A 14,480-nucleotide genomic window follows, 5' to 3' on the forward strand; every position below is an offset into this window, starting at 1 on the left:
GGGGTGTAGAATGTTATAGTGTGTTTTCATTCAGTATAGATGTGTTCCCTGTGGAGTGTAGATTGTTATAGTGTGTTTTCATTCAGTATAGATGTGTTCCCTGTGGAGTGTAGATTGTTATAGTGTGTTTTCATTCAGTATAGATGTGTTCCCTGTGGAGTGTAGATTGTTATAGTGTGTTTTCATTCAGTATAGATGTGTTCCCTGTGGAGTGTAGATTGTTATAGTGTGTTTTCATTCAGTATAGATGTGTTCCCTGTGGAGTGTAGATTGTTATAGTGTGTTTTCATTCAGTATAGATGTGTTCCCTGTGGAGTGTATAATGTTATAGTGTGTTTTCATTCAGTATAGATGTGTTCCTTGTGGGGTGTAGAATGTTATAGTGTGTTTTCATTCAGTATAGATGTGTTCCCTGTGGAGTGTAGATTGTTATAGTGTGTTTTCATTCAGTATAGATGTGTTCCCTGTGGAGTGTAGATTGTTATAGTGTGTTTTCATTCAGTATAGATGTGTTCCCTGTGGGGTGTAGAATGTTATAGTGTGTTTTCATTCAGTATAGATGTGTTCCCTGTGGGGTGTAGAATGTTATAGTGTGTTTTCATTCAGTATAGATGTGTTCCCTGTGGGGTGTAGAATGTTATAGTGTGTTTTCATTCAGTATAGATGTGTTCCTTGTGGGGTGTAGAATGTTATAGTGTGTTTTCATTCAGTATAGATGTGTTCCTTGTGGGGTGTAGAATGTTATAGTGTGTTTTCATTCAGTATAGATGTGTTCCTTGTGGGGTGTAGAATGTTATAGTGTGTTTTCATTCAGTATAGATGTGTTCCTTGTGGGGTGTAGAATGTTATAGTGTGTTTTCATTCAGTATAGATGTGTTCCCTGTGGGGTGTAGAATGTTATAGTGTGTTTTCATTCAGTATAGATGTGTTCCCTGTGGAGTGTAGATTGTTATAGTGTGTTTTCATTCAGTATAGATGTGTTCCCTGTGGAGTCTATAATGTTATAGTGTGTTTTCATTCAGTATAGATGTGTTCCTTGTGGGGTGTAGAATGTTATAGTGTGTTTTCATTCAGTATAGATGTGTTCCCTGTGGAGTGTAGATTGTTATAGTGTGTTTTCATTCAGTATAGATGTGTTCCCTGTGGAGTGTAGATTGTTATAGTGTGTTTTCATTCAGTATAGATGTGTTCCCTGTGGGGTGTAGAATGTTATAGTGTGTTTTCATTCAGTATAGATGTGTTCCCTGTGGGGTGTAGAATGTTATAGTGTGTTTTCATTCAGTATAGATGTGTTCCCTGTGGGGTGTAGAATGTTATAGTGTGTTTTCATTCAGTATAGATGTGTTCCTTGTGGGGTGTAGAATGTTATAGTGTGTTTTCATTCAGTATAGATGTGTTCCTTGTGGGGTGTAGAATGTTATAGTGTGTTTTCATTCAGTATAGATGTGTTCCTTGTGGGGTGTAGAATGTTATAGTGTGTTTTCATTCAGTATAGATGTGTTCCTTGTGGGGTGTAGAATGTTATAGTGTGTTTTCATTCAGTATAGATGTGTTCCCTGTGGGGTGTAGAATGTTATAGTGTGTTTTCATTCAGTATAGATGTGTTCCCTGTGGAGTGCAGAATGTTATAGTGTGTTTTCATTCAGTATAGATGTGTTCCTTGTGGGGTGTAGAATGTTATAGTGTGTTTTCATTCAGTATAGATGTGTTCCTTGTGGGGTGTAGAATGTTATAGTGTGTTTTCATTCAGTATAGATGTGTTCCTTGTGGGGTGTAGAATGTTATAGTGTGTTTTCATTCAGTATAGATGTGTTCCCTGTGGAGTGTAGAATGTTATAGTGTGTTTTCATTCAGTATAGATGTGTTCCCTGTGGGGTGTAGAATGTTATAGTGTGTTTTCATTCAGTATAGATGTGTTCCCTGTGGGGTGTAGAATGTTATAGTGTTTTTTCATTCAGTATAGATGTGTTCCCTGTGGAGTGTAGAATGTTATAGTGTGTTTTCATTCAGTATAGATGTGTTCCCTGTGGAGTGTAGAATGTTATAGTGTGTTTTCATTCAGTATAGATGTGTTCCCTGTGGAGTGTAGAATGTTATAGTGTGTTTTCATTCAGTATAGATGTGTTCCCTGTGGGGTGTAGAATGTTATAGTGTTTTCATTCAGTATAGATGTGTTCCCTGTGGAGTGTAGAATGTTTCTGTGTGTGTCCCTCCCCCTCCCCCCCCTCCCCCCTCCCCCCTCCCCCTCCCCCCTCCCACCATCTCTCGCTGTGCTTTCACATGTATCCAGGCCGTGACTACACACCCTTGAGGGAGTCTGTCAGACAGCTCGTCTCTACCTCTCCTGACTCCACACGAGACAGCCAGACGCGAGTCTCTTTACTGTGTATGCGTACTAGTTGAACCATACTTGTCAGAACCAGACATCGTCATGTATGTTAAGGACGATTCGTAGAGACATTTCACTGGTCTTCACAAGGAGAAGGGATACATTTAGGGATCAGGAGTTTAGGTCTGTGTTAGGTTTGAATAGGAATACATTTTATGTCCCTAAAAAGTCCTAACAAGTAAACATTCAAATGGTGACCTGTAGTCTTATGTATGTCGTGTTACCTTCCACCGTAGTGCGAGGTCTTCAGGTAGGCTCCACATTACACTGTGGGTCTGCTTGGCACTCGACTTTGATCCAAAATGTCCCTTGTCAAATGACCTTTCATGTCCAAGTAGGAACCCCCCTCACACAGCGTAGCAAGTAGAAAGCCTCTACAAACCCCAGCCTCTCTCTTTCTAGTTTGTTTTGTCAGCTTAAGCTGTCAATCGACCGAGAAAGGCTATCTATTTCAGTAATTGAGTTTACCACTCCTTTCCCAGTGCTGCAGGCATAGTGAATATAACTGCTGTCAAACTCCCTTCAGCTAAAAGAGGAGGAGATGAAGACAGACACCATTCATTTACTGCATCTCAGAAATCTAATTTGTCTGAACGTTGGGAGTGCATATTAATAGTTGCTTTTCGAAGTACTTCTTGCTCTCTGGACTTAGTGACATTATTTTAATGAGACCCAAAAAGCTACATCACTTTGTGCTTCTGGTGGGTCAACTCCTGACAGGACCGTTGGGGATTGCAGAAGTGGTTCAGGAAGTTTTTTTGGTACCTGTTGTAAAAGTTTTAAAAATCTCAGGGTTGATACGAAGATTTAGAATACTTTAACATTGAAATCTGTACATTATTAAAGTTCTAACTGGTTTTAAATCGAAGGGGTAATGTATAGTATTAATGTTGTAACATGTTTTAACTCTAAGGGGTAATATATAGTATAAAAGTTAAAACCGTTTATAAATCTAAGGGATAATATACAGTTGTAACTGCTTGCGGGCATAGCGGAAGTAGGCACATACACCATGACAATTCAACAGAGAGGTCTAATGGAAACCAACTGGAACAACATAACAAAAGGAAACCACACACCACCACTGTTGCCTGACAAACAATAACCAACAACACAAGCATGGACACAGCAACTTAAATAGGATCTCAAATTAAAGGCAACGAGGCCAACTGAAACAAGAGCGTAGAGATGGCTAGGGGCATTTTTTCTGCCCAGTCCTGACTATGGCCCCAAGACCAACACAGAGATGGCTAGGGACATATTTTCTGCCAGGACCTGACAACAGCATTAATGTGGTAAAATATTTAAGATCTAAGGGGTAATGAAAAGTATTAAAGTTGTAACAGGTTCTAGGTCTAAGGAGTAATATATAATATTAAAGCTGAAACAGGTTTTAAATCTAAGGTGTAATGTATAGTAATGTTTTAAAACTAAGAGATCATATATATATATATATATATATATATATAAAAGTAGTAAAATGCTTTGAATCTAAGGTTTGATGTAAAGAAATAGAGTGAACATCTATTGACCTGTGCAGCCAGTTCATCCTGGCACTTCAGTTAATTGCTTGATTTATGTCACTGATTGGTCACATAGTGCCCAGAGCAGCAGTCTCAGGTCCGTCCTTGATTGAATGTTTCAGGAATGGAGCAGAATACAACAGGCCCTTTTAGCACATTTATACCAAGAAAACTAGGCCCTGGTTGTGTGCGTTGAGTATGGGTGTGTGTGTGTTTGTGTGTGTATGTGCGTGTGGGTCTTGTATGTGTATGTGCGTGTGTGTGTGTGTGTCTGGGTGTGTGTGTGTGTGTAACGTCACCCTACAGACAGTAGCCTGGAGGAAGATTTTCTCTGTCTGTACTGATTCTCTTAACACAATAGACCTCACTGACGTCTTCAAGACAAAGTAACACACACTCTTGCAGACAGACTGAACCATGACCCCTGTATGACATCACATCGTCTTGGCATCATGACAGATGAGACACCCTGCATCAGATTAGGTGGTTGGGTGAAGAGGATGTCTATTTAAAATATGGTGAACAGAATGCCCACATTTTGAATTTGGCGCCTATATTTTTAACAGGGTGCCTATATTCAGCATTGGGCTATTTTGGGAACAACCTGTGAAGTCCTACAGGATACATTTTCATCGACTTATGTGGAGGACTGAAATGGTCTTCTATTCAGAGACACTAACTACCCAGGACAAAAAGATTACCACCTAGAGAGACTAACTACCCAGGACAAAACGATTACCACCTAGAGAGACTAACTACCCAGGACAAAACGATTACCACCTAGAGAGACTAACTACCCAGGACAAAACGATTACCACCTAGAGAGACTAACTACCCAGGACAAAACGATTACCACCTAGAGAGACTAACTACCCAGGACAAAACGATTACCACCTAGAGAGACTAACTACCCAGGACAAAACGATTACCACCTAGAGAGACTAACTACCCAGGACAAAACGATTACCACCTAGAGAGACTAACTACCCAGGACAAAACGATTACCACCTAGAGAGACTAACTACCCAGGACAAAACGATTACCACCTAGAGAGACTAACTACCCAGGACAAAACGATTACCACCTAGAGAGACTAACTACCCAGGATAAACCATATTTGACATGATGCAGAAGACACTTTAATAAGCACACAAACAAACTTTTGAACCATTCATTTTCCATCTTTGTGGCACATATTAAACAGAGGCCTCCGGCACGGATGGGGATTCAGAACCAGAAGAAATGAGGACAGTGTCTGAACCACACAGCACATTCACCTCCACCACAGACCCACTAAAGTTCTGCAAACTGGGGCATGAAACTAGCATCGTTCCTCAGTTCAATGCTCCATTAAAAGCTAGCTGGGTCTGAAGCTAGGGGAAGTCTTATAGTGTGCAATCCAAACGACAACCTGTCACCCAGATAGTGACCTACCCACAGGGGCCAAAATAGTGGACTACACAGGGGATAGGGAGGCATTTGGAACCCAGGGAATCAACCGTGAGAAACCATGACCAGGATGGGTGGTAGATATCCCACACACATGACAGCCCATAACTAACACACACAAACACACATGCACAAACACACACTTAACTCACACACACACACAAACACACACTTAACTAACACACACACAAACACACACTTAACTAACACACACACACTTAACTAACACACACACACAAACACACACTTAACTAACACACACACACTTAACTAACACACACAAACACACACTTAACTCACACACACACACACACACACACCCTCTTAACTCATTCGATCTCTGTATCCATGGGAAATGGAGGCACTGGGAGAAGAACATCCTGCTGGTGTGTATGATGTCATACAGGTGACATGTGATATTTGTTATATCTGGCTGGGAAGCCGTGGATGATGTAGGCAGGGCTGGTGTTATAGTGAATGTTGACGGGTGGAACTGTATGTGGATGATGTAGGCAGGGCTGGTGTTATAGTGAATGTTGATGGGTGGAACTGTATGTGGATGATGTAGGCAGGGTTGGTGTTATAGTGAATGTTGACGGAACTCTATGTGGATGATGTAGGCAGGGTTGGTGTTATAGTGAATGTTGACAGAACTCTATGTGGATGATGTAGGCAGGGTTGGTGTTATACTGAATGTTGATGGATGGAACTGTATGTGGATGATGTAGGCAGGGTTGGTGTTATAGTGAATGTTGATGGAACAGTATGTTTAGGGATGGTATTGTCTGTACGTAAACACACACACATTGCACCTTCACCCCAAACTAGGTGGGCCCTCATCGCCACTGGGATGCCCTTCCTCCATTGCCATTCAGGACCAGAGTCACTGTCTTTTTGTGGTCTCTCCATTGCGCCCATTGTGCAATATAGTTTGAACTCTGCTGACAATAGTCAGCCCTCATTCAGGGTGGTTGCGGTTGGTGGGGGTCCCTTTGGTTGATGCTTGGCAATGTGGGTAGATTGACTTCCTACCTGTTGGGCCCTGTCCAGGGCCTCCCCCAGATAGGGCCACAATGTCACTGGACCCCCTGTCTCAGCTCCAAGATTTTATGCTACTATATTATTGTGCTGGGGGAGCAGGGTCAGTTCTCCTTCTCCACTATAAATCCTTGTGGATCTAAGTTATATTCTCTGGACTCAGCCCACATGCATTTATTAATTAGTAAAATGTGTACTCTTAATATGTTCACCCGGCACAGACAGAAAAGGACTGGTCACCCCTCTGTGCCTGGGTCCACTCAAGGTTTCTTCCAACATTTCGGCCTTCTTAGGGAGTTTTTCCTAGCCACTGAAATTCAACACAGTTGTTGTTTGCTCTTTGGGGTTTCAGGCTGGGTGTTTTGTAAAAGCACTGTGTGACAACTGCTGTTGAATAACTGTGATTGACAGATTGAACCTCCTACAGTCTAACCATACCTCTGCAGGCGTGTTGGGCGTCCAGGTAGAAGTGAGGGGAACATGCAACCACACACGCTCCATGGGAGGTGTGGGCGTCTGTCTGGCGGGTCAGAGGCTGCAGAACCTCCTCGGGTTTCAGGCAGGTCAGGCAGTCAGAGGACAGAGGACCCACACAGGATCGGCATGAGGGGTGGCAGTCTGGGGAGAGAAGTCAGGCTTAGAAACACACATTCACGTAAACACAAACACACACATCCACATAAACACAAACACACACATTCACGTTATCACAAACACACACATCCACATAAACACAAACACACACATTCACGTAATCACAAACACACACATCCACATAAACACAAACACACACACATTCACAAAATCACAAACACACACACATTCACAAAATCACAAACACACACTTTCACTCAATCACACACACAGACACATCCACATAATCACAAACACACACATCCACATAAACACAAACACACACATTCACTCAATCACAAACACACACATCCACATAAACACAAACACACACATTCACTCAATAACACACACACAGACACATTCACATAATCACAAACACACACATCCACATAAACACAAACACACACATTCACTCAATCACACACACACAGACACATTCACATAATCACAAACACACACATCCACATAAACACAAACACACACATTCACATAATCACAAACACACACATCCACATAAACACAAACACACACATTCACATAATCACAAGCACACACATTCACTCAATGTTGGAGGAATTAACCTATTTTTCAAAGGCATCATGTTAAAAGGCTAAACCCTTCTGACAGTACAGTAATTTATTTAGAAGGCCCATACACACGTTCCCTAACCCTAACCCTAACCCTAACCCACATGTTCCCTAACCCCAATCCCTAACCCTAACCCCAATCCCTAACCCTAACCCCAATCCCTAACCCTAATCCCAATCCCTAACCCTAACCCCAATCCCTAACCCTAATCCCAATCCCTAACCCCAATCCCTAACCCTAACCCCAATCCCTAACCCTAATCCCAATCCCTAACCCCAATCCCTAACCCTAATCCCAATCCCTAACCCCAATCCCTAACCCCAATCCCTAACCCTAACCCCAATCCCTAACCCTAACCACTCACTTTGACAGGTCCCCTGGTGTTGATAGAGACCCTCCCCACAGACCTCCAGGCATTGGCCCTGCTGCAGGCACCGCCCCTGGAGACACGTGACACACTCGGACACAGAGGGGCCGGAGCAGGACCCGCAAGAGCTGTGACAGGCTGAGAGGGAAAGGTCAGATGTCATTCAAACTGAAGGAGCCAATCAGGGCTCCGCTGGCTGAGAACAGTATAAATCCATGTTAGGTATGTGTGGGGTGTAACAGATTTTTGTTCCAAACCAGCTTCAATATAAACCTGATTCATGTTGATTAGCCGATACTGATGTTGGTGCTAGGCTGGAACAAAACCCTATATATAGTGCAGGTTTTGGTTCAGCCCAGCACTAATGAACACTTACCTCTACAGTGACCATAGTTGTCAAGGTAATGCAGATCTGGACACTTGGAAATACATTTCCCAAGATGCAATGCAGAGCCAGGGGGGCAGCTCATGCACTTGGGATTGTCAGGGTAACAAGCAGCGCAGGATGAATCGCACGCTGTTGTGAAAACACACACACACGCATTTTACAGTTCTGAAACGTACTGACAATTTACTGTTTTAGTAATATACCCTGCTGATCTACAAGACATCTTCATGTTGTCAGACATTGGGGGAATGCAAAAAAAATTCCACATTAGGGGTAATTTATTCATATTACAAAATGTGAACAAGCACCCCTTAACTCCTGCCTTTCACAAAGACATGGCTCTAACCCACTAATGTCCTGAAAGAATGATTAGCTCGAGGGGACAGGAAATGCTAGCCTCACAGAACCTTCCCGTTTAGCGGAAGGAGAACCCGTCAAATCTGGCTGAACCAGACCCCCGACTCACAAAGGAACATCCTTAGGTGTCGCCCTGGCGTCGCTCTGGCAGTACAGCACATAAAAAGCAGATGAATAAACATGAAGGTCTGCATGTTAAATGTGCCACCATGCTGACTGGTTTCCAACATGGTTGACAGCAACGTGTCAGACTGTAGGCTGGGTTCTCTCTGCATTAAACCCTGCAAACTATCCCATATGTTGTGCCCATCTTCTGACCAGTCCAGAAGTTCTAAGGAGTGAAAAGAAAACATGGGTCCGTTTGGGGCGACGTGCCTCCATCAGCTGAAGGCCTTCGGGTGGTGAATGTCTGCTATGTGCTGCTAGTTAATTTAAAGCTAGAATTGATCCACATTAATCTGGTTCATTTAAGCAGCTGTGGATCCGAATCTAGACAGGGTAAAGTATTATTGGTTTATTTTGGTATGTTTTGGTTGTTGTGAGTTCGGGCAGCTGCTAGTCTGTTGGGGGGGTGTGGGGGGGTTGGCAGGACATTCAGGGCTTACAGGCTAACAGCAGAGCCATCGACATGGTTCACCAATGTGGTTCTCACTCATGCTCTGGTATAGTTTCAGTTGCTATATTAACAACATTTGAAGAACATTTTACTTAACTGTGGGTTCTACACAGAACCGAAAAAGTGTTATTCATAGAGCAATTTAAAACATTTTATCTGGTACCCAACATGACTCCAGAAGGATTCTGGACAGCGGAACACCGCTCTGGATCTCCTAACAATCGACAAAAACAACTGACGGAAACCTCCCATTTCTGCTCACCGTAACAGGTGTGTTTCTGGATGTAGTAACCAACTCCACAGTCTGGGACACACAGTCCATCTCTGAGCAGGTGGGTAGGGTCAGAACATGACAAACATGCCTGCAGGCTTGGCCCACTGCACATGGAACAGGAGGGATGGCAACCTGGGGGGACACAGAGAAAAAGACAGATATAAAAGAGAGACAGACACACACACAGACAGAGAGGAACGTATAAAGAGAGACAGACAGAGAGGAACGTATAAAGAGAGACAGACAGAGAGGAACGTATAAAGAGAGACAGACAGAGAGGAACATATAAAGAGAGACAGAGAGTAACGTATAAAGAGAGACAGACAGAGAGTAACGTATAAAGAGAGACAGACAGAGAGTAACGTATAAAGAGAGAGACAGACAGAGAGGAACGTATAAAGAGAGAGACAGACAGAGAGGAACGTATAAAGAGAGAGACAGACAGAGAGGAACGTATAAAGAGAGACAGACAGAGAGGAACGTATAAAGAGAGACAGACAGAGAGGAACGTATAAAGAGAGACAGACAGAGAGGAACGTATAAAGAGAGACAGACAGAGAGTAACGTATAAAGAGAGAGACAGACAGAGAGGAACGTATAAAGAGAGACAGACAGAGAGGAACGTATAAAGAGAGACAGACAGAGAGGAACGTATAAAGAGAGACAGACAGAGAGGAACGTATAAAGAGAGAGACAGACAGAGAGGAACGTATAAAGAGAGAGACAGACAGAGAGGAACGTATAAAGAGAGAGACAGACAGAGAGGAACGTATAAAGAGACAGACAGACAGAGAGGGATAAATATAAAGAGAGCGAGAGACAGACAGAAGATATATAAGGAGAGAGAGACACAGACAGAGAAGGAGATAAGGAGATAGAGACAGACAGAGAAGGAGATAAGGAGATAGAGACAGACAGAGAAGGAGAGAAGGGAGAACAGATAGATATTAATATGGAAAAAATGACACTAGCAGAGTCCTGTCAAGGTAACTTCAAACTCATTTTACTGATTTGGGGGAAAAGCTGAGTATCTCCTAGGTCACTAGGACCTAGGAGACAGGAGCGCTGTAGGAAGGAGTCACTAGGACCTAGGAGACAGGAGCGCTGTAGGAAGGAGTCACTAGGACCTAGGAGACAGGAGCGCTGTAGTAAGGAATCACTAGGACCTAGGAGACAGGAGCTCAGTAAGGAGGAGTCACTAGGACCTAGGAGACAGGAGCGCTGTAGGAAGGAGTCACTAGGACCTAGGAGACAGGAGCGCTGTAGGAAGGAATCACTAGGACCTAGGAGACAGGAGCTCAGTAAGGAGGAGTCACTAGGACCTAGGAGACAGGAGCTCAGTAAGGAGGAGTCACTAGGACCTAGGAGACAGGAGCTCAGTAAGGAGGAGTCACTAGGACCTAGGAGACAGGAGCGCTGTAGGAAGGAGTCACTAGGACCTAAGAGACAGGAGCCCAGTAGTAAGGAGTCACTAGGACCTAGGAGACAGGAGCTCAGTAAGGAGGAGTCACTAGGACCTAGGAGACAGGAGCGCTGTAGCTTTTATGAGGGCCAGTAAAGGCAGAGCTTACAAAGAGACTTCACTAATGGGCTGAGAGAGAAAAGGGCTCCAGGGAACAACTGCCGTCAGAGTAACACAAGGAGTCATCACACACACGTGCACACACACACACACACACATCACTTCACATGAAAGCCAGAGGCATTCCTATGCTATCTCAATTTCAAACACCCCAACATTCCCCGCTCCCATTCCTTCCTGATTGGTACAGCAAGGGGCACATGAACACACACTGAAGCAAACTGCCATGCACAGCAATACGCTACGGCGTCTGACCGGCTGGGAGCTTCAGCCACAGAGATGGTCACATCCAGCCAGTCTGCTGAGATCTGAAGCATTACTTACAAAGCCTCTTCAAAGGAAAGAATGGAAGCTGATGAAAAATTAATCTCCCTTCCCTGATAGTGTGTCTATGTGTGTGTGGAGTATGTGCGGGACAGTTTGTGTGTGTGTGTGTGTGTGTGTCTGCACGCGTGTGTGTAGCCATCAAACTGAATTTACAACTTTGATAAGCTTGTGTGACTTGATCCAGCTGTCTAGGTAAAAGACTTAGCCTGGGTGAGCTGTCTGTCTGGGACCAGCAGCAGAGGGGCAGGTGCAGGCGAGAATCCAGAAGGGTTCAGTGGTCGGTTTGTGTGTAGCCATTGTGATACTGGTGTCTGTGTGTGTGAGTGTTTATAAATCAGTGTGTCTCTACAGTATATCAATGTGTGTGTGTGTGTGTCTGTGTGTGTGCAAGTGTGTGTGTGTGCATGTCTCTGTGTGCAAGTGTGTGTGTGGTTCATAAATAGAGTGGTATAAATAGAGTATAGACAGAATGGAAAAAGAAAAGCTGTTATTAAAGGATATTGTGTGAGATACAGACAGGGAGAGAGACAGACATAAAGAGAGAGGGAGACAAAAAACAGACATCCAAGATAGAAACAGAGAGCCATCTAGATGGAAACATAGAGACATCTAGATTTAAACATAGAGACATCTAGATGGAAACATAGAGACATCTAGATTGAAACATAGAGACATCTAGATGGAAACATAGAGACATCTAGATGGAAACATAGAGACATCTAGATGGAAACATAGAGACATCTAGATTGAAACATAGAGACATCTAGATGGAAACATAGAGACATCTAGATGGAAACATAGAGACATCTAGATTTAAACATAGAGACATCTAGATGGAAACAGAGAGACATCTAGATGGAAACATAGAGACATCTAGATTTAAACATAGAGACATCTAGATGGAAACATAGAGACATCTAGATGGAAACATAGAGACATCTAGATGGAAACATAGAGACATCTAGATTTAAACATAGAGACATCTAGATGGAAACATAGAGACATCTAGATTGAAACATAGAGACATCTAGATGGAAACATAGAGACATCTAGATGGAAACATAGAGACATCTAGATGGAAACATAGAGACATCTAGATTGAAACATAGAGACATCTAGATGGAAACATAGAGACATCTAGATGGAAACATAGAGACATCTAGATTTAAACATAGAGACATCTAGATGGAAACAGAGAGACATCTAGATGGAAACATAGAGACATCTAGATTTAAACATAGAGACATCTAGATGGAAACATAGAGACATCTAGATTGAAACATAGAGACATCTAGATGGAAACATAGAGACATCTAGATTGAAACATAGAGACATCTAGATGGAAACATAGAGACATCTAGATGGAAACATAGAGACATCTAGATGGAAACATAGAGACATCTAGATTGAAACATAGAGACATCTAGATGGAAACATAGAGACATCTAGATGGAAACATAGAGACATCTAGATTTAAACATAGAGACATCTAGATGGAAACAGAGAGACATCTAGATGGAAACATAGAGACATCTAGATTTAAACATAGAGACATCTAGATGGAAACATAGAGACATCTAGATGGAAACATAGAGACATCTAGATGGAAACATAGAGACATCTAGATTTAAACATAGAGACATCTAGATGGAAACATAGAGACATCTAGATGGAAACATAGAGACATCTAGATTTAAACATAGAGACATCTAGATTTAAACATAGAGACATCTAGATGGAAACATAGAGACATCTAGATGGAAACATAGAGACATCTAGATGGAAACATAGAGACATCTAGATGGAAACATAGAGACATCTAGGTTTAAACAGAGAGACATCTAGATTTAAACAGAGAGACATCAAGACTGAAACCGAGACATCTAGATAGAAACAGTTTTATGGAACTATCTGCTGAGGATAAAATGTCCATTCTCTTGGATGAAAATATAGAAACAATAGCAGCTGAATATGTCCTGACCTGTCACTACAAAAGAGAAACAACAGCACCCAGAATGTAGATGTTTGATTATTGTTATTTATTTATGTTTATTCTCTGTAAGATTGTCAATATTATAAGGTATACTGTATTTATTTATTTTGATTGTGCTATAATAGTTTAATTCTATTTATTTATGTACTGTATCACTATTGCTACCTAAACATGTTCACATTGGCAACAGGGGCCACCATCCATTCAGGCCAATAAAGCACCATTTTGAATTGAATTGAGCCATCTAGACAGAAATATAGAGAGAGGGGCACAGAAACCTTCCTTTTCAGAAAAACTAAACACCAGCTTTGCAAATCTGAAAATAACATAGTATCTGTTGACAGCCCCCACTGCTAAAGTGAACAGTGGGCTCAAGTTCTCCTTGGACAATGTCAGTGGAATTCTATTAGCATGTAAACCCTTGCGAGGCTGCCAGTCAGGGGGACATCTCTGGCAGCGTCCTCAGAGTGCCTGCACATCAACTACAGGGAGGACATATAGTTAGGTCCAGAAATAATTAGACACTGACACAAGTTTTGCTATTTAGGCTGTTTACCAAAATATATTAAAGTTACAGTTAAATAATGAACATGGGCTTAACGTGCAGTCTCTCAGCATTAATTAGAGGGTATTCACATCCAAATTGAAGGAAGGGAGTAGGAATTACAGCACTTTAATATGTAGCCCCCTCTTTTCCAAGGGACCAAAAGTAATTGGAGCGTTGACTCAAAAGCTGTTTCATGGACAGGTGTGGGCTATTCCTTTGTAATTTCTTCATCAATTAAACAGGTAAAAGAACTGGCGTTGATTCTAGGTGTGACATTCGCATTTGGAAGCTGTTGCTGTGAGCCCACAACATGCGGTGTAAGGAGTTCTCAATGCAAGTGAAACAGACCATCCTTAGGCTGGTCCATCATCCATCACAGAGATAGCAGGAACATTAGGAGTGGCCA

General features: G+C 42.4%; 1 protein-coding gene across 4 annotated transcripts in view; it reads right to left on the bottom strand.

Annotated features, from left to right (window-relative positions):
- fras1 (Fraser extracellular matrix complex subunit 1) overlaps nucleotides 1-14,480 on the bottom strand; it is a 189,835-nt gene that overhangs the window by 78,175 nt on the left and 97,180 nt on the right. For all 4 annotated transcript variants that reach the window (XM_034296447.1, XM_034296446.1, XM_034296445.1 and 1 more), the window contains 4 exons: nucleotides 9,614-9,757; nucleotides 8,367-8,507; nucleotides 7,988-8,128; nucleotides 6,838-7,017 (listed from right to left, as the gene is read on the bottom strand). In XM_034296447.1, the coding sequence (XP_034152338.1) occupies nucleotides 6,838-7,017; nucleotides 7,988-8,128; nucleotides 8,367-8,507; nucleotides 9,614-9,757 (606 nt within the window). The remainder of the gene's footprint in view (nucleotides 1-6,837; nucleotides 7,018-7,987; nucleotides 8,129-8,366; nucleotides 8,508-9,613; nucleotides 9,758-14,480) is intronic.

The sequence above is a fragment of the Esox lucius genome, chromosome 13 (genome assembly GCF_011004845.1).
Source record: "Esox lucius isolate fEsoLuc1 chromosome 13, fEsoLuc1.pri, whole genome shotgun sequence".
NCBI classification, from domain to species: domain Eukaryota; kingdom Metazoa; phylum Chordata; class Actinopteri; order Esociformes; family Esocidae; genus Esox; species Esox lucius.